At 40.4% G+C, this 25,304-nt stretch overlaps 2 protein-coding genes across 9 annotated transcripts in view; both read right to left on the bottom strand.

Annotated features, from left to right (window-relative positions):
• LOC142407953 (cysteine-rich venom protein TEL1-like) overlaps positions 1 to 8,482 on the bottom strand; it is a 43,286-nt gene extending 34,804 nt beyond the window's left edge. For 5 of the 8 annotated variants that reach the window (XM_075497736.1, XM_075497738.1, XM_075497737.1 and 2 more), the window contains exons 1-3: positions 8,353 to 8,482; positions 8,159 to 8,218; positions 6,108 to 6,195 (exon numbers count right to left, since the gene is read on the bottom strand). The gene's annotated coding sequence lies outside the window, so the exon portion shown is untranslated. Of the gene's footprint in view, positions 1 to 6,107; positions 6,196 to 7,549; positions 7,631 to 7,857; positions 8,047 to 8,158; positions 8,219 to 8,352 lie in introns of those variants that run through there. The other 3 variants (XM_075497728.1, XM_075497735.1, XM_075497732.1) reach the window with 3 other exon arrangements.
• Positions 8,483 to 14,056: 5,574 nt separating this feature from the next.
• On the bottom strand, positions 14,057 to 24,165 carry LOC142407954 (cysteine-rich venom protein TEL1-like). The gene is made up of 8 exons (XM_075497740.1): positions 23,991 to 24,165; positions 20,983 to 21,044; positions 19,569 to 19,688; positions 18,993 to 19,080; positions 17,731 to 17,876; positions 16,885 to 16,979; positions 15,157 to 15,245; positions 14,057 to 14,193 (listed from the first exon to the last, which is right to left on the bottom strand). Exons 1-8 carry the CDS (start codon positions 24,163 to 24,165, stop codon positions 14,183 to 14,185), a joined length of 786 nt encoding a protein of 261 aa, XP_075353855.1. The 3' UTR covers positions 14,057 to 14,182.
• Positions 24,166 to 25,304: the final 1,139 nt, after the last annotated feature.

The following is a 25,304-nucleotide window of genomic DNA, read 5'->3' as shown; positions in this document are numbered from 1 at the left end:
GTCTGCATTTCATCTCCTCTTCTTACAGCAGATGTCTGAGATAGGCTGGATGAGCAGCTAAGTTAAATGACTGCCTTGACATCACTAAGACTTTAAAAAAAAGTCATTTGGGTCAAGTCATTCACTATTCTATATCTCTTTGAGGACAAGGTTGAGGAAAACAATTGTTTTAGGAAGAGATGTAAGGGGGAACTGTAAGGATATAAATGTTATCTCTACGGTACTATGTGTCTAGGATAACTTTTTGGACCTTAAGGCCATCTGCTTTAGCTCTGGTCAGTAGAACTGGACTCTACCTCTAGAAACACTATGACGTCTTCCAAGCTGCTGGTAATGAAGGGCTGGCCCTTGGCATTACTAACCTCTCAACTACGTCAAGGCTTTTCTAGAGGGTAACGCTTGTTGGTCTAAGCCAAAATAGTGTCAAGGACTAAGATTATAAAGGCACAGAAAATCACATCAGTAGTCAAGCCTGTCTCCTGTCTCTCTGTAACCTATCAATATAGATAGACACGCAAAAAACAATGGATGGAAAGGATTTGGAGGAAGATCTAGAAAAAGGTCTAAAGCTAAGCATAGATTCAGGTCATGCCATAGAGACAGCATTTACTCTTCCTACTGTAGAATGCCATCAGTGATTGACCAACAGTGTGTATGTATCCTCTAAAATACACAGGGAATGTGTTAGACTGCAATGGACATGTGTAAGGAAGACCTGTCTGAGCTGGTTCATGTTTATTGGAAACAGCAGCACAAAGTCACCAGGAGGAAAACTTACTCCTGAGTCATCTTCTTATCGGTGTGTTACCTTTGGAGCCTGCTTGATGGTGTCTCTATATGGTCTGTAGGAATGATTAAAATGTGCTGTGTTTCCTCTGTGAGAAACAACACAAAATTACACCTCTCCACTTCCTCAGCTGCTTAGCTAGTCACAACTGCCTTCATAGCTCTGGTGTGTACACGCATCACCCATTCCTGCCCTAGATCGGAGGGCTATTTTTAGAGTGCAGTGCAGCTGTTGACATGTTTCCCAGTTGCACAGTCACACAACACCTATTCATGAGGATGGGCAATACTACACATACCCTATGTATTCCATATACGTGGAATATCCAGGCATGCTGCACAACTGCTATTTTTGTCTTCAAAACATGCCTGCTGCTTCCCCAGAATTGAGCTCATACACTTGTTCACCTGCATGGTGCACTTACTTGATACACCTGCTGGAAGCAGTGGCATGAAAAAAATTTGCTTTTCATGCGGAACAATACATGGCATAGAGTCATAGAATGGTTTGGGATGGAAGGGACCTTTAAGATCATCTAATTCCAACCCTCCTACCATGGGCAGGAACATCATAAGAGATGGCAAAGTTTTTATGGCTGTTGTGGTTTAGCCCCGGTAGGGCCTCAGTGGGATGGGGAGAGAATCAGAAGGGTAAAAGTGCAAAAACTCATGGGTTGAGATAAAGACAGTTTAACAGGTAAAGCAAAAGCTGCATGAACAAAGAAAAACAAGGAATTCATTCACTACTTCCCATTGGCCGGTAGGTATTTGGCCATCTCCAGGAAAACAGGGTCCATCACGCGTAACGGTTACTTGGGAAGACAAATGCCATCACTCCGAATGTCCCCACTTTCTCCTTCTTTCCCCCAGCTTTTATTCGTGAGCATGTCGTCATATCGTGTGGGATGTCCCTTTGGTCAGTTGGGGTCAGCTATCCCAGCCATGTCCCCTCCCAGCTTCTTGTACACCCCCAGCCTACTCGCTGGTGGGGCAACATGGGAAGCAGAGAAGACCTTGACTCTGTGTAAGCACTGCTCAGCCATAGCTAAACCGCCAGTGTGTTATCAACACTGTTGCTCACAAATCCAAAACATAGCACCGTACAAGCTACCATGAAGAAAATTAATTCTGTCCCAGCCAAAACCAATATAATGGCAAACAGCTTCACTGATTGCAAAGACCCATAGCAATTACTTTTAGCAGTCTAAAACTATCCCCTCATTTTTCTGTAGATCCTGTAGAGTACCGACAAGCCCTATGTGTAGATCTTTGCTAACCCAGAGTATCACATAATGGTTCTGTTTGAGAAAAATATTCGAGTTTCCTACAAATTGTTCCATAAAATTACCAATTTCTTTCCCTTCTCCCCATTAAAGACTGTCAGTATGACTAAACTGGCTGTAGATGGCTAAAGTCATTCAAGATGGACCCCACCCCCCATATTGATATTCCTGATGTTTTAATAGCTAAGCTCATTTGCTTTGGTTGACCCAGGAGCTGTATGGTACCTCTTGGCTGACAGGTGTCTTCAGTACATAACCTGTACAATCTTGGTTCTTGTTAACTGGTAATGGGTGGACTGGCATTATGCCTCATTAGGCGATAGGTTAGCCTGAATGGCCTTGTTATTTGTTGTTAGTTTCTTAAATGGAGCAAAAATGTAACCTATGTATTGTGTATCACCTCCTGCTACCACCCACTAACAGCAAAGCAGGTCCAACGCTGCGGTTCATAGAGTGAACAAAGACAGCTCGGGCTCTAGGGAGATGCTTTATGCAGAAGATGAGATCAGGCTCAGACATCGAGCTGCTTGGGGCGATGTATTATTAAATGCTATCTACTGATATGCTACTTTTGTAGAAGCTGATTAATGACATCCTACTTTATTATTCCTTATCTTTTATCTTCACCTTGTTTCACAGATGTAACTGGCAGTACACGGCACTAACCAAAGACCCGTGGCACTCATTAGATGGTGGCTGCTCCTCACAAGTGCCATCAGGCATGCAATTCCTGTTCGCAATTTTGCTAACGATGCTGGTTAACATGTTGCTGTGTTGCTGTTCAAGCAACCTAGACAACATGGTCTTGTCAGTCTCAAACTAACTTATCTTTTACTTATCATTTTCTTTGACACAATCCTCTGATAAGCTGAGAGATAAATACATGACAGACTCTGCAATGTATTCCCCCGGCACTAAAATCTTAGCAGTAACACTGTAGAGGGGTTTCATCTAACGAGTGCTTCTTTTGACCTGTTTTCTATTTTGTTAGAGTGTTGCAGCTGCAGATCTTAAGACATATTTAAACTAGAAACAAATTCTTGTTTAGCCGTTCCCCATGCCTCAGGAAGTTTTCTGTCTTTGTGTGAATGTGGGTGTTCAATGCTAGCAGCTCAGGACAGGTGCAGGATGCAGGCAAGTCAAATATATTCAGTTGCTTAAGGTCCTGTTTTGAATTAGCTTTGATGCTGTGATTAGAGAAGAGGAGTGATCCCCTCTGAGAGAAAACTAACTAGGGGAATAGTTTTCTGCTGGGTTAGTGTGCTGATTTATCTTGGCAAGGGTTAATCAGGCACCAGGACACTTTCGTTGAAGACAGCTAAAGCTATCTTGGTTACTTCTTATGGCAACCAGATGTGATTTGGTGAGGAGGGAGAAGAAGGGGTGGATTAGGGAAATGCAGCTCCTTGTTAGTACCGGCCAGCCTGATGGTAATGGTGTGAGTCTGTTGGGTGACTGCGTGGTCTCTCCTTCACCCTGAGGCTGTGCCTGATCCTGGGGGTAACCCAGAGCTCTTGCATAGGCTACAAAACCCGCGCAGGTTAAGAAGTAAATAGCAGGACAGTTGCACTCTACAGAGCCGTGAAGGCTGCTGGTATTACCTGAGCTATGGCTAGGATACAATCAGTTCCAAAAATACTTTTAGAGCCACATGGGTTTCAATCATAACAGCGGCATGGATACACTGTGGAGATAACTTCTGCCCAGACAGCAGGTCATGGAAAGAGGATGCTGTGAGGCAAAAGGAAAGCACAGAGAGCAGTACCTAAGCCATAGTGTCACTGCAGGTGAGAGCATGGTATTCCCCACGCCTTGTCTCCCGCTCCTAAAACTAGCTGGGTGACTAGACTAAAGATCACGGTACTAGGACACAAGCGATGTTTTCACTGGCATACCGTCGTGTGGAATATGGCTCTGTTTATTTTATTCCAGTGGTGCACAAGAAGCCTGAAAATGATGCTGAACTAAACTGTGGTAATATGCTTACCTCCTCTTTAAATCGGGACATTTTTTATACTTGTCTGCACATTTGCAAGGGTTTGCTGAAATCTAAAGAATGGAAAATTTGAAAGAAAACAGGTGATAGATGAACTGGCTTTCAAGCCATGCTTAATATTGCAGATTGCCAGTCACTGCAAGTCCATTCTGCTGCATGTCCTCATCCTAGCTGATTTCAAATGGAAAGAAGACTGATTTAGTGAAGCAGTGGTGAGTAAGATGCAGCTTTCTTAAAGCACTATCTCTTTTCTATAATTTTCCAAGTCAGAAGGGTAGGACCTTCGGTGACACCATACACCTCACCCGTCTAAGCTGGGCAAGGGATTCAAATCTCTGCCAGTCAGTGTCACAAGAAATGTTTCCCAAAGTCAGCCTCACGGGAAGGGGCTAACAAAAAAGCTTGTATTTCATACATTATTTTGACAAATGCATCTCCAAAGCTTTTCCCTTTCTATTAAAAATGGTGCTTGGAAATGAAACCTTTCAAAGTGCGCGTCTACCTGATTTCAACAGCAGAAAGCAAGGGATTACACTTTTGTAGCTCTTGCACTTACACTTTTGTGCTCTTTAATATATGGCTAAGAGGTACTTAGTGTCTTTTCCTGATGTCCAGCCCACGCAGTCCCTTGGTTAAGAAGGAACCATAACTTTTGTTTTGCTTGTAGCCTGTACATTTCTGATGAAATCCTGAAACACCTAGGGAAAAAACAGACCAGAGCAGAGAGAAAAAATGCCTTGAGTGTACTACTTTTTCAAACTCATGATTTTAAGTAAACCTGTAGGTTTATGAACTATGGCTCATGAGTTTTGACCTTGGAAAGAGGTCATAGAAGGCCTCATCAATGGAAATAATGGTCATCAACCAGAAAGAACCATGGGTGACATGAAAAGGTCTTCACCACAAGCCATAGCTGTAGAAAAGTCAAAAAGACGAAGTCTCCAAAAAGTAACACAAAAAAGTTTAGGTCCTGAGTGTGCAGGCATCTGAACCTTGTTATCCCAGGATAAGCTAGAGCTGTCAACGTATAGCTACCCACCATGACTCCTCAAGTGTCTGCTTTTTCTCCACATGCCTGGTAAAAAATAGGAGGTAATATGTCTCTTTTGCATTGTCAGTTTTGTTATCTCATGTTTATTACAGGATAAGAGCATGTACATGGGCAATTAATACAGAATACTTGATGTCACAAGACTGTTGCAATAGGTTTCCCCTACCTTTATTTGCTCAGCTCTTTATTCATACTGAGAAGTAACTTTATTCATGAGTATTGGATGTCATGAGACATGACTCTCAAAAAGCAAAGACTGACTAGGGAATGAGTTCCTTTCCATGAAATGTTTTCAACCATCTTCCAGAGTTGACACATCTAAGCATTTACATTTAAGTCTTTAGAAGGTATTTGCTTTCCATCAGATTGCTTTAAACTTCTGTTTAAAGGGTCTGATTTGCTGTAGATTATGAAACTGATTTTTGGAGTATGAGACATACAGAAAACGAAGGCCACCTCTGATCTGTATACAATTGGTGTACTGAACTTCATAGCAAAGGGTGCATTGAGGGGATGTTAATCTAGTTTAGAGCTTGGCCCAAAGGGTGCTACACAAACTCCTGTCTATTGTCCAGAGGATCATTATGCTTTAACTAGGTGGAACAAACAGTGCAATCAAGCAAAGAATATACATTCTGTATACAAGATACAGAGGTAAATTATTCTTAAAATTTAGCAGTACAGCTGACTGAGGCAGAATGGGTTAAGCACTTAATTTTCATACCCTTACATGAAACATTTGACCACTCTGCAGGTAATAAACAACAGTTATTCAAAGATGAAAATTTCCTCTCTGAACTGAGCCTGTTTTCAGCTGGAAGCAAGAGTCCCATGCATAGAGATGTGGGTGTTTTAGGAGTCCCCAGAATGAAACACGGCACATAGGTGGATGTAAATGGAGGAACACAAGCAGCCCTGGAAAACCCAGTGAATTATTTAATTGCAGCACTGTGATTATGTATAGATGGACCATCCTAACTCTTTCACTTACTTGTTTTCCTGTACTGCTGAGAACTGTGGAATTAAGTGCACTGATTTGCACAGTGCTGGGGATTTCTCGCAGCAGCAGGACTGCATTCCTTAAAGAAATAAAAAGTTGGATATGTCTCTCTCTCTGAGCTGCATTACAGGCTAAATAAACAGTAGAAGAGATGACCACTTCCCATGCACAGTCACTGTCTTTCTTACCCTTTCCTTTTAATTCTTTCCCTTCACAGCACATCTACTTGATGAGGACAACAAGCACATCGACTTACTGTTGATGGGGAGGGACTGTGCTAGTGGCTGAAGAGGGGAAACAGATGAAAGGAGAGAAAAGGAGAGCACTCCTGGGATGCAACTGATTTGGAGCCATCTGATAGTTTCCCATTATCTCCAGAGAAGATTCTATTCCTTTCTGTATCTGCATATCTCAGTCCCGGACTATTGCCCTTCCTCCTCTGCCTCTGCAACTCTAGCACTTGCTGGAGCCCACGCCAAGCCAGCTCAACTGTAAAGCCAGCAAAGCAGCAACCCAGCCAGACTGGATAGTTTTCTTCCAGATTAGGAAATGGAATCAACTCAGTAAGGAGGAAACGTAGTGGTGGCACTGGGGATGATCCCCCTCTTCCTGCGGTGGTAACCTGTGGAAGCCATCCCAAATAACTTCACTTCCATGGTGCTGTCAGATGAGGCAACCAATCTATTCTAGTAATTTTTTGTTGCTCCTCCATCCCTCAATTCCACCCCTACAAACTCAGTCTCTGCACTTTTACAGATTATGTCTGAAATCCCACCCATGAGCTATTCATGAAGTAAAGGGGACAAACTTTCTAGCAGGGCCTGTTGTGATAGGACAAGGGGTAATGGTTTGAAACTAAACAAGGGAAGATTCAGACTAGATATAAGGAAGAAATTTTTTACAATGAGGGTGGTGAAACACTGGCCCAGGTTGCCCGGTGAGGTGGTAGATGCCCCATCCCTGGAAACATTCAAGGTCAGGTTGGACCAGGCTCTGACCAACCTGTCTAGTTGAAGATGTCCCTGCTCATTGCAGGAGAGTTGGACTAGATGACCTTTAAAGGGCCCTTCCAACCCAATCTATTCTATGATTCTATGATTCTATAATAGCATAGTTTGATGTTCCTCCTCCCACGCAGCTCATTTCTGCCTTTTTATGGCCCCTTAGTTGTAACAAAAGGACTTGATGTTGGACCTTATGGTGAATTGTGCTGAGGAGCTGACCCAGATTAAAAAAACCTGATTTTTAATAGGTTATTTTTAATCATAGACCAGATTCTGAAAAACAGCTCCCCCCAAAACAGCCCGAACAGCAGTAACAGCAAGACTTAAGGAAAATTTTATAGAAATTGTTTGATACAGTGCTGCTACTAAATGAAAACTTAGCAAACTATGGCCAAAGCATATTATAGGCAGAGTAATAAATATACTTACAGCAATGGGCAGTCCCTGCCACTTCAAGCTGAAAAAGTATGAGGTTTATTCTTAACATATTACAGTGGACGGGCTGAGGCCCAGATTAGAGGATCCCTACAGACAGCTCTAGGAGAAATGTAGCTGCTTAAATCCAAATGTGTGGTCCTGACTGCCTCTGATAGCTTCTGCCACGCCAAGGGAAATCTGTAACCGTTGTGCATGCCACAGCACAAAGGGAGTGGGAGGATTAAAACCTTACTTCCTATTAAATTGAAATAGGCCACTCCTTGCTCCGTCTTTGTTTGCAATTTGCATCTAATCTGGACACACGTATCTCTTGTGTAAGGCACTGTGCAGGCAGCCTGGGTGCCAAACAGAGGGTTGTGGGTGCCACAGCTCTATTTCAGGGTATATATTTCAGGTATATTTCAGGTTCTGGAGCATTTCTTGGGCCAGCTGAGGGCACAGATCATCTCTGGGCCTGATAAGATCTGAACGTGCATCTCCTGAGTATACATCTGTTGTCTTCTTTTACAGCTGGAAATTGATAAAATGATAATCTGCAGGTATGTAAAATTATCTGTAGATTATTTCTATTTTCTTTAAAATTTGGTTTATCTTTCTTACCTGTCCAGCAAGCTGATGCAGCAGAGCAGGTGGACACACACATAAAGTCAGGAAATCCATCTGAAAATGGCATAGAAAGAGTTAGAACAAAGTCCATTACTTTGTTGTATAACATTTATCTATAAAGCTTATCTGTGGCTAACTGTTACAGAGAAAATTAATGAGGATTCTCTCCATACAAGTAGAAAAAGCACCTTTCTGCTCAGATGATTAATATCTGAATTACAACAGCCCCAATTTTTTTAAGGCCATTTTAAAATCCATTATATTTTTTATGATGTCTTTACTCTTGCAGAACAAAATAAAAACCTGGCCGACCCAGACTGTGGACAGTCTGGTACTAGATATAGCATAGTATGTAGCAGGTGATGACTCAGCCTCAGAGGAAAGCTGTTTGATAAAACCAATCTTACATATGATAGGTTAAAAGTTAGACAAACAATATGGAAGGATGAACCAGCACTGGCAGGAATTAACTGGATGGGAAAAAAAAACCCAAATATTTTTTGATCTTGTGTAAACTTACAATTTCAATTAATTTCTCTGGGTTTACATAATTATGTGAGAGGAGATTAAGCCAAAGGTACATGCTCCTGCAAAAACGCAGGAAAAAGTATACTAAAAATTAATGTATTTGTCTAATGTAGCAATCAAAATCAGAAGTGTGAAAAGTGTAAGTGCAACTTCATTATGGTACTATACTCCCAATCTTTGGACGCTCGCTGTAGCCTCTTTTTTTTAGTTATCATCCAATGAGGCTTAGCTGAGGAATGGAAAGTTTTATCTATCATGCAATTTCAGCTGCTTGTGACATGCATTTCAAAAAGTCAAGCTCTCCTTCCCTTCAATGCTTAGGACTTTGTTCAAGACTGTATTTGAATACTATGGGATTTTCCATATTTTGATCAATGCATTCACGCGTGCTTTCATAGCAAGTTGTTGGTAGTGATTGCAGAGACTACATTTCTTGGCTTCCTCAAATGTTAATAACGTGTTTAGTGTGAAAAAGGAAAAACAAAAAATTGATAGATACATTAAAAATAGTGTACGGGATGTTAAATTTAATTAGCATATTTTAAAACATAAATATTTGTGAACTATACTATCTAATGATGATGTCTCTTGCAGTAAGTACATTTTTGCTGTTGTGATACACGCCAGGCAGAGCTTTGCTGAAAGCTGTCAGGCAGATTAAAAACACAGAGCTCCCTCTTCAAGTCTCAAGAAACTATGGAAAGAAACTCACTGAAGACATTATATTATCAAAAGTCAGTGTTCAACATTTTAGATTAATTTATGAGATTTGTTGGTTTGTTGTGCCTGCTTTCAAAGATATCCTTGTATTAAGGCCACATGTTTGTGTGGTTTCTAGCTCTGTCTTTTAAAATGTTGTGGAGTTTGCTCCTTGGATGTTATTAGGAAATAAATAAATAAAATGTACAAGCAAAATGAAGCCTATTCATGTGAAAATAGTCTTGAAAAGAGACAACATGGGGTTATTTTTCTCCTGCTGTTGATTACACCGTATACAATTTGGGAGTTATAATAGCTCTCACCAATCTTTGGAATGCATTGTCATTTACTTAAAATTTACTTCTCTTATAAAGCCCATTAGATGTACAGACGCATTGTTAAGCGGTACTGTCCTGCCACATGCCAACGAATACAAAGCATTCTTTGGCTTAAGGAAAGTTAGCCCTGTGATGAGGGTGTTATTTAAAAATTAGAGACCCTTCTTGCAGTTATTTGTTCAGATGGACACACATTTCGTTTCATTCAACTCCCTTTCACAAAGAACAAATGTTACTTTAAAGCATGTACAATATCTTTCTTGAATTTTGGGAAAGAGCTGTTGTATCATGCAGCCAGGAGAGAGTCTAAGTTAGAGGCAATCCACAGTTTCAGGAGGGATTTTTCAAACCCACCACACATAACAAGGCTTCACCATTTTTCCATCCTCACCCTTGAAACATTGTTGTAACATTTTGAAGTGTCAAATCAATCAAGGCTCTAGGCACACATTGAAAAGTCTACTGCATGTTTTCGCTTTGCAGGTTTTAAGAACATTTCTTCAAATTCTGAGAAATAAGTGAATCAAGGCCTACAGCATGAGAAGGGTCTAAAATACATCCGTCTTACAGCTTTCAGAAGGCTGCATGTGTTCTAGGAATATCCAGAAGTTTCATAACTAATGATGATACGTTTTCAAAATGACATAAAAGTTTCTGTTTCAGCACTGAAAGGATGTCATGACTGTTGGATATCAAATCTGGGGAAAAAGCAAACTCAGTTCTGCCTGCCACAGGATTTTTCTGCCTGCCATTAAAGGACATTATTTTTGCAATGGCGAGAGACAGGATACTGCCTTAGCTGAACTGTGCACACCATAAAGTTTCGCTGTTCCTGATACTCCCTTGCACAAGTGAGATAATTTTTGCAGTTTAAACAGGAACTAGTTCTAAACTAATTTGTGGTCAGGCAGTTGGACTAGGTGATCATTGTAGATCCCTTCCAACGGAATTTATTCTATTCTATCCTATCCTATCCTATCCTATCCTATCCTATTCTATTCTATTCTATTCTATTCTATTCTATTCTATTCTATTCTAAATTGTGTACTTTTCCACAGTGAACCAGGGGCCCATGATATGGGACATAATTCAGGCACTGTCCTAGAGCAGCCAGCTGTCTGCAGGGAGCTCCATCAGAAGTAGGTGAGAAGGAGGAATGGGAAATGACCCCTTTCCATGAGGCCTCCCATGGCAGCTCCTTGTCTGCTCTGGAGCCTTGGTAAAGGTAGGAAGGGTTTTAAGGGTTTCACCTTGAAAGGTGAAATGAGCCAGGAACAGGATGTGTTAGGAGGAATGCATGATCTAATGTGGGGAACCCAGTGACCACAGGGAGCTATCAGGGACAAGGCACACTGCCTTGCAATGCATTATGAAATATCTGTTATAATGGCTTTTAAGTATTTTACTGGCACTGCCTGGTTGCAACATGACCATTTAGTACCAGAGTCAGTCACTAAACCTTTCTCATGCCCAAGAAAAACCAGTAGCTTGACCCCACATAAAGCTGTTCATAGCCATCTTCCTTCCAAAATATGCTTAAATGAAAAAAAGGTGTTGGTGGAGGTCTACTTTTTACCAATTTGCTTTGTAGTGAGAGAATGTGTCAGGGGAACACGAGACCTGATGCAATGCCTGACTGCAGTAAAGCCAATGTTTATGAAGAAGGTACTGTAAGTACTAGGTTAAATGCTATTTGGGATAGGTGAGGAAAACATTCTGTACTTCACCCATCAAAGGTATGTCCCTTTGGAGAGAAAAAGAATATAATATTCCTTGAAGGAAACAGGATCAGATTAGCGTCTCTGTAGCACAGCAGAGGACATCTTCGTTTTCCTGCTCCAAGGGTTGTTTATACCATCATTGATCTATCCATTTTTATTACCTCTCCAGATCTTTTATCTCCTAAGTACCAGTTATTAATTTTATACTAAACTGTAATGGATTAAAATTCTGGCATATTTCTTAGAACAGAATCAGCTCTTAATGATTGTTGGAAGTAACCTGGGAACTCAGAACTTGTTTTTGTCCCCAAAAATGCCCTAAATGTGCTTGTGGCAAATGGGAATGTGGATCTAACCCTTCTTTAACGAAGGAAAGCATTCAGTGAAGGTTTTCCATATCATTGGCAAAAGCTGTCTTCAGCCGTGATTGTGACTTGTGGCTGGGGAAGGTCATGGACATCACATACGAAAACTGTGCAATTAGATCTGCATGTGAGTACCGGCTGTCTGTGCCGCACCTAACCGCATTGCCAGAGGCCTCCGTCTCTGCCCCCTGCACAGGAGCATCACGGATGTGTGTGTTCAACAGCATGTATGTGCCGTGTCTTATTACCTTCATCTGAACCTCGTCTCCCTAGTTCGCAAATGTCTTTTGTGACTTTGCCAAACATGCTACTAAAGCCAAAACAACAGCCGCTCATCCGAGTTACTCACTGAAGAAAGTTTGGTTTGGCAAGATCAGCTCATGACGAATCCATGCTGGTATTTTATTCTCTACTGATTACAAAATGACTGGTAAACAATTTGCTCCATTATCTTCCTGGATATCTAAATTAGGCTTATTGACATTTAGTTCCCTGGGTCCTCATGGGTGAGATGCATGAGGTCTGATTTTTACTTCATTACACTACTCCTTTCCTCTTACGAGTGGCTGAGAAATCAGTTCTTGTGGTATGGGTTACAACAGAAGGGAATAGATTTCTAGACCCATTACTCATAGTAAATGGACTTTTTTAGGAGTGGGGGTAACGGGTCTACCCATTTCCTTAATGATAAGAACACTGGATTAGCTATTGTGTTATCATCATTCTTATTTGGCCCTGTGCTAATTTTTCAAGAGTGCAGTAAGGCATGTTCCAGCACTCACATCTATGTCTTGGCATTGCTTAATTTATTAGTGAGATGTACCCAAATGAGAGGGCAGTATATCATGGAGGGAAAAAGTGGTGGAGATGAATGAGAAAAATAACAACCCAAACAATAAACACTTTGGATTGTGAAACCAGGCTTTTAACTTAATGCTCATCTTTTATATGAGAAGAAATGCCACCAAAATGAATGAGTCAGAAATGTGTGCTGAAATTGCCACTGAAATGAGTGAGTCAGAAGTGTGTGCTAAAATTATTCTGTGCCAAAGACTCTGGGACTTGGAATTTTAATTATGACAACAGCTTCCTTACTAAAGGAGGACTGGATTGTGAAACCATTGTGAGGTGAGACTAAAATAATATTTAGTCCCACTGTTGACTGCACAGACGAGCACTTGCTTCCCAAAGGTCACAGAAGTGAGTATTGCATGTTATTTATGCTAATGGTCATTCTCTCTGAAAGAGAATCGGAAGGGAAGGTGTTTGCCTGACTTCTGGTTTTGCCTAGGAAATCTTCAGTTTCTCACATGATCTTTTTCTGCTTATGTGCTAAAGAATCAGGCTCCCTTCAAGACCTAATGCTGATAAAGTCATAGAGTTGGTGGAAGTTAAGTGAACTGTATTTCATGGTAATAAGAAAGAAGGAAAATAACAATGAATTGGTCAGTGAAGAATGAGCAATTTAATGATTGATACAGCAAAAGCAGATATTAAAAAAATAATTTTGGTAGACAGCTTTACTTGTTATTAAAAGCAAAATTTCCAAATGCAGGAACCTTTCCCCTTGGCTATCTATTTTTGTGAATTAAGCCCTTTTCTCTCTCAGACAGTTCTTGTCCATTAGAGGGCAGGTTTGGTTACGTGTATTTGTGCTAAATACAATCTTATACTATAAGCAGGATCATTAATTTAAATGAAATACACTTTTTTTCTTTATGATTAAATACAACCGAGCATTTTACAGTAGAATGTATGTCAGCAAAAGATACAGATTCTAAACCAGAATAGTTCTAGTGGAAACTGCGCTGCTCTCCTAATTCTTTTTGAGAACTACATATTTCAGGTAATCCTGTTTATCTTCTGGTCCTGTTAACAGTACAATAGTTCGAAATGGTCAAGTTAAGACTAGTTGCATGACCAAGGACTATCCATCTATACTAAGAACATATGAAACATATAGAACCACAGAACTTCAAACAATGCTCCTTAGATAACATTTTGGGAAAAGAAAGATGTGAGAAGCTAACCATTAAATATATCTGGTACCCAAATGCCAAATTTCAGTTAAGATCTCCACTATGTTCTAGACCCTTACACGAATAGAATATACACATCCTCCTACAGGTTTTTCTCATGTGAGTCATTGGACTGAAGTTAGTCCTTCTGCATGTGTGGGAGAGGTAGGATGAAATCTGTTTTTGTGAAAGAAGTCACTAAGGAGATAGATGTCCAGGAATGGGAAAGCTGAGCCTGTTATTTTATTTCAGTTTTGCATAGGCAGGAAGCAGGGTGGTGAACTTGACGAAGCTATGGGTACATCCAGGAGACTTTGCCAAGGCAGTTGGAATAAATGTCTTCAAACTTTCAAAGCTTGGCTGAAAATTAATTGAAACACAAAATTAATCATAAATGGGAAAGGAGAACCTGCAGCATTTCCTTTTGGAATAGTTTTTCATCAATATTTCTTTTCTCTGTAATTTTTTCCTCTTTGTTGCCATTTACTCCACAGTAGTATCCAAACCCTTTGACCACACATACAAAGTTCTTAGCTCTTTCAAGGAGGTTTCTCACTGAACTTGCAGGGTGTTTTGAAGCTTTCTTCCTTTATACTACAGCTCATGATGAGAGTTAGGTTAATTACGTAACAGAAGTTAGACTTGAAGTTAAGTCTTGCATTATGAGACTCAGCCCATATGTTTTTATTTTCTGTTAAAATTCTTAAAACTCAGATTTGCTACTTGCTTTTGTCAAGTGTGTTGTTACTGCTACCTGCCACCATTGTTCAAAGGAGGAAGAAGGAAAAAAGATAAAGAAGTCCCCTTCTTCCCTGGCATTTCCTGGATTCAAGGATGCTAATTGCCTCTCCTGAATGTGGAAAAGCATATAAACTTCAGCTGGAAATCTGGAGCTGAGTTTTCTGTGTTACCATTGGTATAAATGTATCTTTGACCTCACTGCAGTCAATGCATCTTCTTACACTAGGAAGTATTCATGAAAGTTTCCATATGGAGACTCAGACATCGTCATCTTTAATGAAGGTATGTAGGCCGTACGAATATCTTGATCCATGAAGTGGAGGGTATCTGCATCCCAATGTACACTAACTACTGTCTAACATTTGCCCACCCTTATCATAGACTTCTTCTTCTTTGGTTTCACTCCACAAGTCATCCCATCTAGGTAAAGCACGTAGCATGCTGAAGTGTGGTTCGGTAATAGTGCTTTTGGCCAGGTATTTGAACAAATAATTTCAAAAGCTTTCCATTTGCATAAATTAATTGGGATTTTTTTAAAGCATCAACTTTACCTGAGTCACAATTAAAATGCTTAAAACTTACTGCATAATCCATTCTCACAAGCATTAGGACAATCGCCACAGGGTTTTCCTTTTTTGTAGGGTGTCCGAATTGAATGTCGTATATTCCCCCTGAAACATCAACATTACCAACATGAGCTATAAAGTCACTACAACATATCTGAGAATAAAACTTAATTATATGGATGCATACATATATTAATTTACACTCAGTCTTTGGTTATATGTCAAACAATTTTTATATATGTGTGGGGTTTATCTGGAAAGGTTTTGGTAGTGGGGCGGGGGGAGGGAATTTGCAGGGGTGGCTTCTGTGAGAAGACGCCAGAAGCTGCCCCTATTTCAGACAAAACCAGTGCCAGCCGGCTCCAAGTCAGACCCACTGCTGCCCAAAGCTGAGCCAATTAGCGACAGTGGTGTCTGTAATAACATATTTAAGGAAGGGTAAAAACTGCTGTGCAACAGCAACCAGAAGAGAGGAGTGAGAATACGTGAGAAAAACAACCCTGCAGACACCAAGGTCAGTGAAAAAGGAGGGGGAGGAGGTGCTCCGGGTGCTGGAGCAGAGATTCCTCTGCAGCCTGTGATGAAGACCATGGTGAGGCAGGCTGTGCTCCTGCAGACCATGGAGGTCCACAGTGGAGCAGATATCCACCTGCAGCCCAAGGAGGACCCCACGCCAGAACAGGTGGATGTGCCCAAAGGAGGCTGTGACCCTGTGGAGAGGAGCCCACACTGGAGCAGGTCTTCTGGCAGGACCTGTGACTCTGTGGGAGACCTATGCTGGAGCAGTCCATTCCTGAAGGACTGCACCCCGTGGAAAGAACCCATGCTGGAGCAGCTTGTAAAGAACTTCAGCCTGTGGGAAGCACCCACGTTAGAGAAGTTTGTTAAGGACTGTCTCCCATGGATGGGACCCCACACTGAAGCAAGAGGAGAGCATGAAGAGGAAGGAGCAGCAGAGACAATGTGTTATGAACTGACTGCAACCCTCATTCCCCATCCCCCTGTGCCGCTTGGGGGGAGAAGGTAGAGAAATTGGGAGTGAAGTTGAGCTTGGCAAGAAGGGAGGGGTGGGCAGAAGGTGTTTTTAGATTTGATTTTATTTCTTATTATCCTACTCTGATTGGCAATAAATTAAGCTAATTTCCCCAACTCGAGTCTGTTTTGCCTGTGACGGTAACTGGTGAGTGATCTCCCTGTTCTTATGTTGACCCATGAGCTTTTTGTCGTATTTTTTCTCCCCCTGTCCTGTTAAGGAGGGGGTGTGATAGAGCAGCTTGGTGGGCTGTTGGCAGTCAGCCAAGGTCAACCCACCGCAATATATTACAATGTGAATGTGAAAATTAATTTTAAAAAGTTTATGAAATCATTACCCTGCCTTAAAATTCCCACTAAAGTTTTTGGTATTAATTATAGTCTTCACTGTACTGTACATATTGGTATGCCTTTCTGAACCAAGATTTCAAGTAGAATGTGGAAAATATTTATTTGTGATTTACTATTATGCAAATTGGGATTTTTAGGCAAATGAAAATTAATCTGAAACTCAGTATCACTTTTATGTGTTTTATGCTTTTGCTTGTTTAACAATTCTTTTGATGAGTATTATTCTGTCTTTTCATATTCCTAATACCCTCTTCAAACCTGTTACTCAGCTATGGGTGATGTGCCCTATTACAAATTTCACAATCTCCCGACTAATTGTGATAATGTAATAAGAAGTTCCAGAATCAGAATCAATACGTACATGGGGCAGTACTGGCAGACATAAAAGTATTTGTATCTACTGTTGGGACAGAAAGCAACAGCACATCCAATTTGATAAGAATTGTACCAAACCACCTGTAGGCATAAGAATAAAAATCATGGAAGAATGAAAAATACACATTTGAAAACCATTTAAGTACAGTATGCATTACAGAAACATTTGCAACCAAGTTAAGTCACTTCATTTACCTGGAGCAATCACATCAAATATAAGTCCCACCTTGCTGGAAAAAGATTTTTTTCCCTGCTTTCACCCCTGAACCAAAGAACATATAGGATATAATGATAATAATTTATCACACATACATATAAAACGTTTGTGTTAAACTGTCTCAATTATGTATGTTTTCGTTCAGTTAAAACTGTTGAAGAAGATGTAGGAATCATGATGTAAAATTTTGTATCCTGTGTTTTGTGCAGGTGAACAGAGGAGGTTATCATAAGCCATTGTCCAACTGGAAACTCTCTGAGTCAATGGAACTCTGTAGACTGTGACAAACTTATTTATATTTCCTTCCTGATACTTTAATAACCCTATTCTTCCCATGTCTGAGCAATTTTCAGATGTTAAACAGACAAGTAAGTTTCTTCCCTTTGTTTCTTTCTGAAGTTTGGAATTACCAGTATCTTTACTCTGTAAAGACACTTAGCCTATTATTTTCATTTTAATTCTGTTACTTTGAAAGTTTTCATCTTGTTTTGTCAAAATAACACTCATGTCTCCATTGTACTTATTCCCTTTAAAGATAATAAGAGGGTAAACGTTGCGTAGCTAACATATAGATATTTATTTATTCAGCCTGAAATATTAAAAAGTTGCATCTACCTGAGTGTAATGGCCAATCACAGCACCTGGTCTTTTTGCTCCAGTTCCGTATTTGAAATCTTTCTCCTCATTATACCAGGCCCGAATAACATCTGACCATGAGAAAGGGGCGGATGCCATGAAGAGATTTTCACCACATTGTACAGCTGAAAAGAGAAAGGTACTGAGAAATGCATAAAAGATATGTGTGAGAAAAAGACAGCAAAAGGTGACATGATTTCCATGGAAGTTCTCATGCCAGATGGAACAGCAGGGTGGTTTTTTTTCCAGTTCAGTGACACCACCCTTTGTCAATACTGAAGTTGTCACTTGACCAGCTTACAGCATGGCCAGCCTGTTTGGCTGGTAGTTTGGTTGTTGACAGACCTTCTGCATGTCTGTAGATACACCTGCACATGTGCGCCACAGATCCATGACTGTGATTTTGCTATTTGAAAGTTAGCAACCTAGTCATTATTCAGGTGCCTGCTCAGTAATCTTGGGAAAATCCCAATAATTCAAAGTTTACTTCTGGTACACAAGAAGGTGTCTACACTGTTTTCACCTACTGTTTTTATTCAGGTCCAACCCTACTGTGTATGCATTAGTTCTCATCTGGAATTCACCTTAGCAAGAACCAGAAGATTTGGTTTTTAGGCAAAAACTATGGGGCCTGAAGGACAGTCCATATCTTACGTACAGTATGGACAGAAGTCATTCAACACCATATTGGGCACTGATCATGGCTACTGTTAACATAGTATAGCTGTAACTTCAATGTCCAATGACTGAAGCATTTATATGAGCCTCCAAGATAGTTATAGCTTGCAAGGTGCCAGGGGATTTAAAAACTATGAGTCTTATCCTAGAAATTATGCTTAGCACCACCAGCCAGTTTTGCACCTTCACCCTTTGCCTCTTCCTCCCCAGACAGTTTCATCCAGCACATGCCAGCTGGTTTCTGCAGTAAACTGGGCCTAGATTCTCTTCTTTCTGATGGATGTTTTGAGAGAATATGCTTTCTCACTATGATTTTTTTCACCTACTGGAGAAAATGGGATATACCTATGTAAAACTGCTCCAATTGGGATGAGAATGGGATTGAGCTTTTCTCACTTACTGGACAGGTTCATATCTAGAATTCTGACTTTGTCGCATGCACCAACAAAATCACATAGAATATAAATGGCATCTCAAAAAAAGCCCAAACCCAAACAAAAACCAAACTGGTCACATCAATAACATGTATGACATTATTCAGTTAGCACTCATGCTTCACTTACTGGTTCTCCTCATGTTATTAGGACTGTGACTTAAAGTGCATTTATTGGCCCATTTTTGGGCATTCTGTGCAGCTGGAGGACACCATTCCTTAATGAAAGAAGAAAATATTAGTCATTCAGACACATATCAATTAATAACCCCTCATGAAGGAAAAACATTTGGAAATTACACTTCAAATCAGAAAAAATCACATACAAAATCCTTTTTCCCCCCTTTTTTGGGGGGTAGGGGGAGTAGGAACAAAGTTACTATTCACCCAGGAGAAGAACAGAAACTGTGAAGTCTGATGAAGAATGCATCAGAAAGAAATGAACAATGCCGTGGCTCCTCCTTTTCCTTTTCTTTTTTCCTCCAAAAGAAGAAGATGTTATTGTTCATACACCACAAAATTTTCCAGACTTATTCTTCCACCTGCCCAGCTTTATGTTCTTCTTGGTGCTGGCCATGCTCAATCCTTAGGAAAGGTCTGGAGGGTGAATTTTTGGCTAAATAAAATAATATGACCTTGCATACCGTCCTGTATCTCTCATAGGGTCCATTACTCATTGCAAATAGATTTACAACATGCAACTTACCATCCTCAACATGTTGCTGGCCGATGGTTTTACTCCTCTCCTGAGGGTATTATGCATGTCAACAATCAGCTTCTGCTGACCAGCTCTGCTAGTTGACAGAGCATTGAAACCTTCAGGTGCCTAAATTGAAAGAACATGTTATATTTCTTTTTTATTTGAATGTAACAAAATCCTGAATTCTGCCTAGGAAATACTAAAATACCAAAATACTAGTATCAGCTAAGGAGATGACCCTTTTAATGGAGAAGGTACTGTGATACCCTTTGTCTCCTAAGTGTCTCTAGGGGTGCTTCCATGTGGAGTAGCACTTTAAGTGGTTCCACAGCATAAAGCTTAGCAGTAATAACCCTGGTTCCTGCATCATATCTGCCAACCCTCTGTTCATGGCTGAGATATCCTGGAACATCTCATGTGCCTGTAGACTCTTAAATTTAGGTAACTGAATCAGACTGAGTTTACTATTATTATAATTTCCTTCATGAGGTTTTGAAGAAATAGGATCTAAAAATCAGCTGAAGACATGAATGTGTTTATGAAGTGTTCCCCTTCTTCAGTATTTTAAACATGCCTGTCAATGTTTTTTTACTGAAGGAGCCTGTCGCTTAATCCCAGGATTGGCACAGACCTCTTGTGGTACTTCATCAGGACGTCCCACTGAACAAAAAAGTGTGCCTATGTTTTTCATGCCATAGATTTTCTTCCACTCCTGCCATAACTGATAGCATTTCTCAAATTTTTCATGTGTTTTCTAATTAAAAAATAGCCATGTGAAGAACTCAGCCTCCTCTTTACAACCCTTCTCACTAGTCTAGACTGCAGCATGGAGAGCAGAAGTTGAAGAATTAGAGGGAAATGTAGTCAAGCCTTCAGTAACATTAGTGTTTCTAAAGCAGAAGTAGCCAACTTCAAATTTCAGATTAAGTATGGGTTGGGAGGAACCACTCTTGAGTATGTTAGGTTGTTTAGCTGTTTGAGGGAAATCAGTGATACACATTAAGAGGATGGGACTATGAGCAAAGGGAGAGGTACACAGCTCAGGACCTGTAGGACAAGAAAGGGAGAGAGTTAGATAACTGCTGCCTGTAAAAGTGTGGGGAATTAACAGGAAGAGGGTTGGATCTCTGGGAGATCCCGATTACTGGATCTGTGTATGGGAGCTTCTGGAAAATATAGGTATCTCTGACCCAACTCATAAGTAACAGTAAGCCTATAGATGGTTTAGTGTGCAGGTGTGGAACCAGTTTACTGCTTTGAAAATAAACAGACTTCAAGGATAAATGCTTTCCAGAGCCTAGATAATGTAATCAGACTCTTTCTGTATATGATCAGTGTGCAGAGGAAAAGCCATATTCAGTCAGACCACGAGTGCCTCGGGTCCCATCCAGATTTCCTGAGTACAAAGTGTGGATCCTACCTCTCCAGTGGATGGAGGCAGCACAGCTGCAAGACACAGGAACACCACTGGCAGAATCATCTCTGAAAAGGGGAGAATGAGGATTTAATTTATTTTTTACAGAGCTTTCATTTCTCTGAATACATAATTCATCTTTCTTCTGTGTATTTCCTGGCTTTTTCTCAAGTAGCAAGGTAATGTTTTCTTTCTCTCCTCCTTCTCTCCTCCTCCCATTTTTAGAAATAAAAAAGTAAAATTCATTCCCCATCTGCATTTCCAAATTTCTATGAATCAACAGCTTTGTATGTCTCTTACTTCCTGCTGTAATCCTGGCCAAATACCTTCACCTGAATTCACAGTACAGGAGGACATTCGTGCTTCCCTTCCCGTAGGAAGCCTTCTGCTCATTGCCACACTGTGGAACGGTTGAGGTGGGATGCTGCTTTTAGCTTGTTTCTGTGTCTGCATTAGTCTGAAACTTTCCCTACTCCCTTTCGCTTGCTTTGGATGGACTGTATTGGTTGAAAGGGGTGTTAGACACTCGGCCCATGTGCAGACCTCTACGCTTAGGTGTCCGAGTCTAGATTCAAACGCCTTACTTAATGACCAGCACTGCGAAAGCCTTGCACGCGAGCTGGGGCAGAACTGGCTGGACCAGAAAAGGACCAGCACTGGTTTCCTGGGGAAGTCTTGTTTCAGAAAGCTTTTCTTGTTTATATTTTTTTAAAGACAACTCTTGATTATATTACAGGTAGTGTGGAATGGCAACAGAAAAGAGAGCCTTCTCTAATTGGAGAAGCAACCGCCAGACTCTGGACTCCAAGACTCTACTTGCTTAGGAGGCTCAAAGCACCATACCGTCCCACTACAGTGATCCAGGTGGTAATAGGTCACTTCAAAGTTCTGGTCTGATTGCAATCAGTCACAGGAGTTACATTCAGCTTGTTTCTGCTTAGGTACCTTGCGTAGGCAAGCAGGTGACTAGAGTGGAATTTACTTATTTTGGCATTTTTCCCAGCCTCCCACTTCAAGGGAATTTATGGGCATGTTGCCACAGAGGTACGTTATTAGCTTAACTTCTTATTTGGTTTTGAGGGGCTGCTGGTTTTAGTTTTAATTCATTCTTGGGGAAAGACCAATAGGATTTGCTGGTCTTTCCATATTCAGCAAAGCCCCTTTACCTTGAGGCAACCAGTTTATATAAAACACAAGGTGCTCCGGCTCATAGAGAACACAAGGGTAAGGAAAACTACCCTTTTCCAAATGGTACAGCAAGGCCCATTTTCTTCACCAGCTTGCCTACATTGCACTGGAGGTGACGCACAGTCCCCAGCCTGTAGTCAGGGGCTGCTGCTGCTCCAGCTCTGCTAAAGGGCAAAGCCGATTGAAGTGGACTGTGACTATGGGCAGCTGTAGCTCAGAGGCCAAAAAACTGGACAGACTGGCCACATCTGTACAATTAAACTCTCACAGCCTTCAAAATAGGCTGGCTTATTCCAAGCACTTGTAGTTGAGGAAAGATCTAGTTGATCTGGGGGAAAAACATACTGGTAATTAACAGTGTAAAAGTCATTGATTTCCTGTTCTTGGTATTGCCTTATGTCACTTATGTTTAATTTCAACATCACCTATGCCTCCTTGAAGTGCTTTAGGATCACAGAAGTTGTTTCTTAGTAACTTTTCTACCACTTATTTCTCAGAGCCGTTACAAAACTTTGCAGTGTATATGACCTAGGTATTTAGCAATAAAACTTTATACTGCCAATAACATGAAAAAATATTACTTTCACTTAATTTCTAACTAGAAAGTAAATAGTGGTGGGGGTTATTTTTAGCTGTACTCACATTACAAGCAAAAATATGTCTTTTGAGTGAAAAATGTGATGATATGCAAATAGAAAACAACCCTTTTTGCACCTAAAACATGTAAAAACAAATTCTCTGTTTCAAAGGAAAAATAACTCTTCATTGAAATTGTGAAGCTTTCTATTTTACAAACCAAACTGAAGAAGCTAACTTAAAGACATGGGCAAAGTATTCATTCACTGTAATATTTTCTATGAATTAACTTACAATTAAATATAACTGGTAATTTAATACATGATACAAGTTTCAAAATGCCATTGGAATACTTTTTAAGACCCAGTGGGTTTCCTGCTCCATGATATTAACATACTTTTGGCAATCCCACTGATTTCAACCAAATGCTTATAGTTTATGAGATGTAAATTTAATTGCTCTGCATTAATTTCTAGGCACTGGTCCTAAAATCAGTCTCTCTGTCCCCCTCCCCTCTTCCCCCTCAATCAAACACAAATCAGGACATGTGCCAAGTCTTACTGACTTTCCTGCAACTCCATCTGTGTACAGGGATCTGCCACTGAAAGATGGTGCTTTAGCATCCCTAGTTTGTATGAGTTTAGCAAACTTGTGTGAATATGTTTTTCCCATCCCTCCTCTAAAAACAACAAAAAAAAGGTGTATCCTAAATTATTCATACAGCTGAATATCTATTACAAAAGAACATTCCCATTATTCTTTATTATCCTTGAAAAACACCTGAAATAGAATAATACTAGCTGTGATTTCACTTGCACAGCATTGTTGCACAAAGTCCTGCTTAGCAGCCACCTTGCACAAGAGTGGTAAGTTGCAGAAGGTAATTTCCCTGCTCTGAAAATAAGTGGTGATAGCTACATATAGCAATAGAATATACTTAACTGAATATATAGCCAATTCAGTATGTTCGGTCTGTCTCTGTCTCTTTCTCTATGTACATATAATGTGCCAAGATACTGCTTTCTTGCATACAGGCGGCTTTTCATCTGTTTTTGATTGTTCATCAATTTTCTCTCCCTTTTTTTCAGCTCATGTTACACTATTGCCTGTGTAATCCTTATTTTTCACTGAATAAAATCCTCTTTCTATGACTGTCCTAAATTGTTCAAGAAATCTTCTGACAATAGGTTGCATTTTAATACAAGAAAAAATTGCAATACTTTAAACAAACAAATCAATCCAAATCCTACCTTTTGTTTCCAGGAAGATCAGAAGTTTCTTCCGTCCTTCTTCAGCCGGTTGTGGAGGTGACCAGAGTTCTTCACCGGAGGGTGATTTATAGCTCTTCTGTTTCCTGATAGGACAAGGTGACTCAGCGTCACAGGTATTGTAAAATTCAAATAGTGACCAGATAGAACAGCACATTGTCAAGTGCACATTCTTCCACAAAAGAGGTTGTTTGTTTGTGTTCCATTTTTATTTCCTCTTACTTCTTGTCCTGGAAGACATTAAATACTCTGAAATGAGTTTTGTATGTATGTATTGCTCCTTACATGTGAAATTTGCAGTCAATGTGAACGCCAGGTACAAAGGCTGTCTGCTAAAGATTGAGACATCCAGTTGTAGTGAGACTTGATCTTAATCTCCTGCAGTGCAAATAAACTCAGTTGTCTACTGAGGTGTCTCCAGACTGACATCGAGGTAACCAAGATGGAATCTTGCCTATTGATTTTTCCGTGGGGGTAAAAAAAGTCTTGGGCCAAGTTCCTGTTCATGTTTTGGCTTCTTTACGTTGATCCTAGAGTATAAAAGTCAAAGAAGGAGACAAGGATATTTCTGTAACTGATACTTTAAATACTTTAATTGATATCCAGTATTGGATAAAGATTAAAAGATTATTGTGTGCACTAGCATTAAAACACCTATAGTAGTTTGATTTAACATTTCCGAGTACATGGAGTAAGATGAGAATGGGTGGAAATACTGCCAGATCAGAAAGGTGTTTGTGTGCACATCGACTGCTTCTGTCCACATTTAGTCTCAAGTAATTACTGGCCAGAGCAGCTGTCATTGTCTGCTTTTATATAAAACGTTGCTATTTTTCTATTTAAATTCGGGTCTTCCTTCCTCGTAGTCACTCAATTCCTAACCTAGGCCCTTGTGAAGTGTGCCTTCAAAGCAATCTTTTGCTCTTCATTACCTGGGAAACCAGTATATTGGCTCTACCAGACAGAAGGGTAGTGGTGTGATTTGTTGTTTCGTAATTATATGGAAAGGAACACACTGTCAGCAAGTTTGTGGTTGACACCAAATTGCAGGGAGCACTCAATATGCTGAATAATAAGGTCGCCGTTCAGAGGAATCTCAAAAAGCTGGAGAAGCGATTTGACAGAAATGATCTGAAAGTAAACAATCGGGTGACACCAATTGTCTAGGGAGCAGCTCTAACAAAAAGCACTTAAGGGTTGTTGGTGGATGACAAGTTGCATATGAGTAAACAGTGCACCCTTGCAACTGTGAGGACCAACCATGTACTGTGCTGCATTAGCCACTACGTAGTGAGA

The sequence above is a fragment of the Mycteria americana genome, chromosome 3, assembly GCF_035582795.1.
Source record: "Mycteria americana isolate JAX WOST 10 ecotype Jacksonville Zoo and Gardens chromosome 3, USCA_MyAme_1.0, whole genome shotgun sequence".
In the NCBI taxonomy this organism is placed as follows: Eukaryota; Metazoa; Chordata; class Aves; order Ciconiiformes; family Ciconiidae; genus Mycteria; species Mycteria americana.
This window is presented reverse-complemented; position numbering and strand designations above follow the sequence as displayed.

What these genes read in the sequence shown, in the direction of transcription:
- LOC142407954 (XM_075497740.1), bottom strand. Translation starts at nt 24,165, where the DNA reads ATGTGCTGTTCTATCTGGTCACTATTTGAATTTTACAATACCTGTGAC. An exon ending in TGATTGGCCATTACACTCAG is followed by an intron (nt 16,980 to 17,730) that starts GTAGATGCAACT and finishes TTATGCCTACAG; the next exon opens with GTGGTTTGGTACAATTCTTA. An exon ending in GTCTGCCAGTACTGCCCCAT is followed by an intron (nt 15,246 to 16,884) that starts GTACGTATTGAT and finishes TTGATGTTTCAG; the next exon opens with GGGGAATATACGACATTCAA.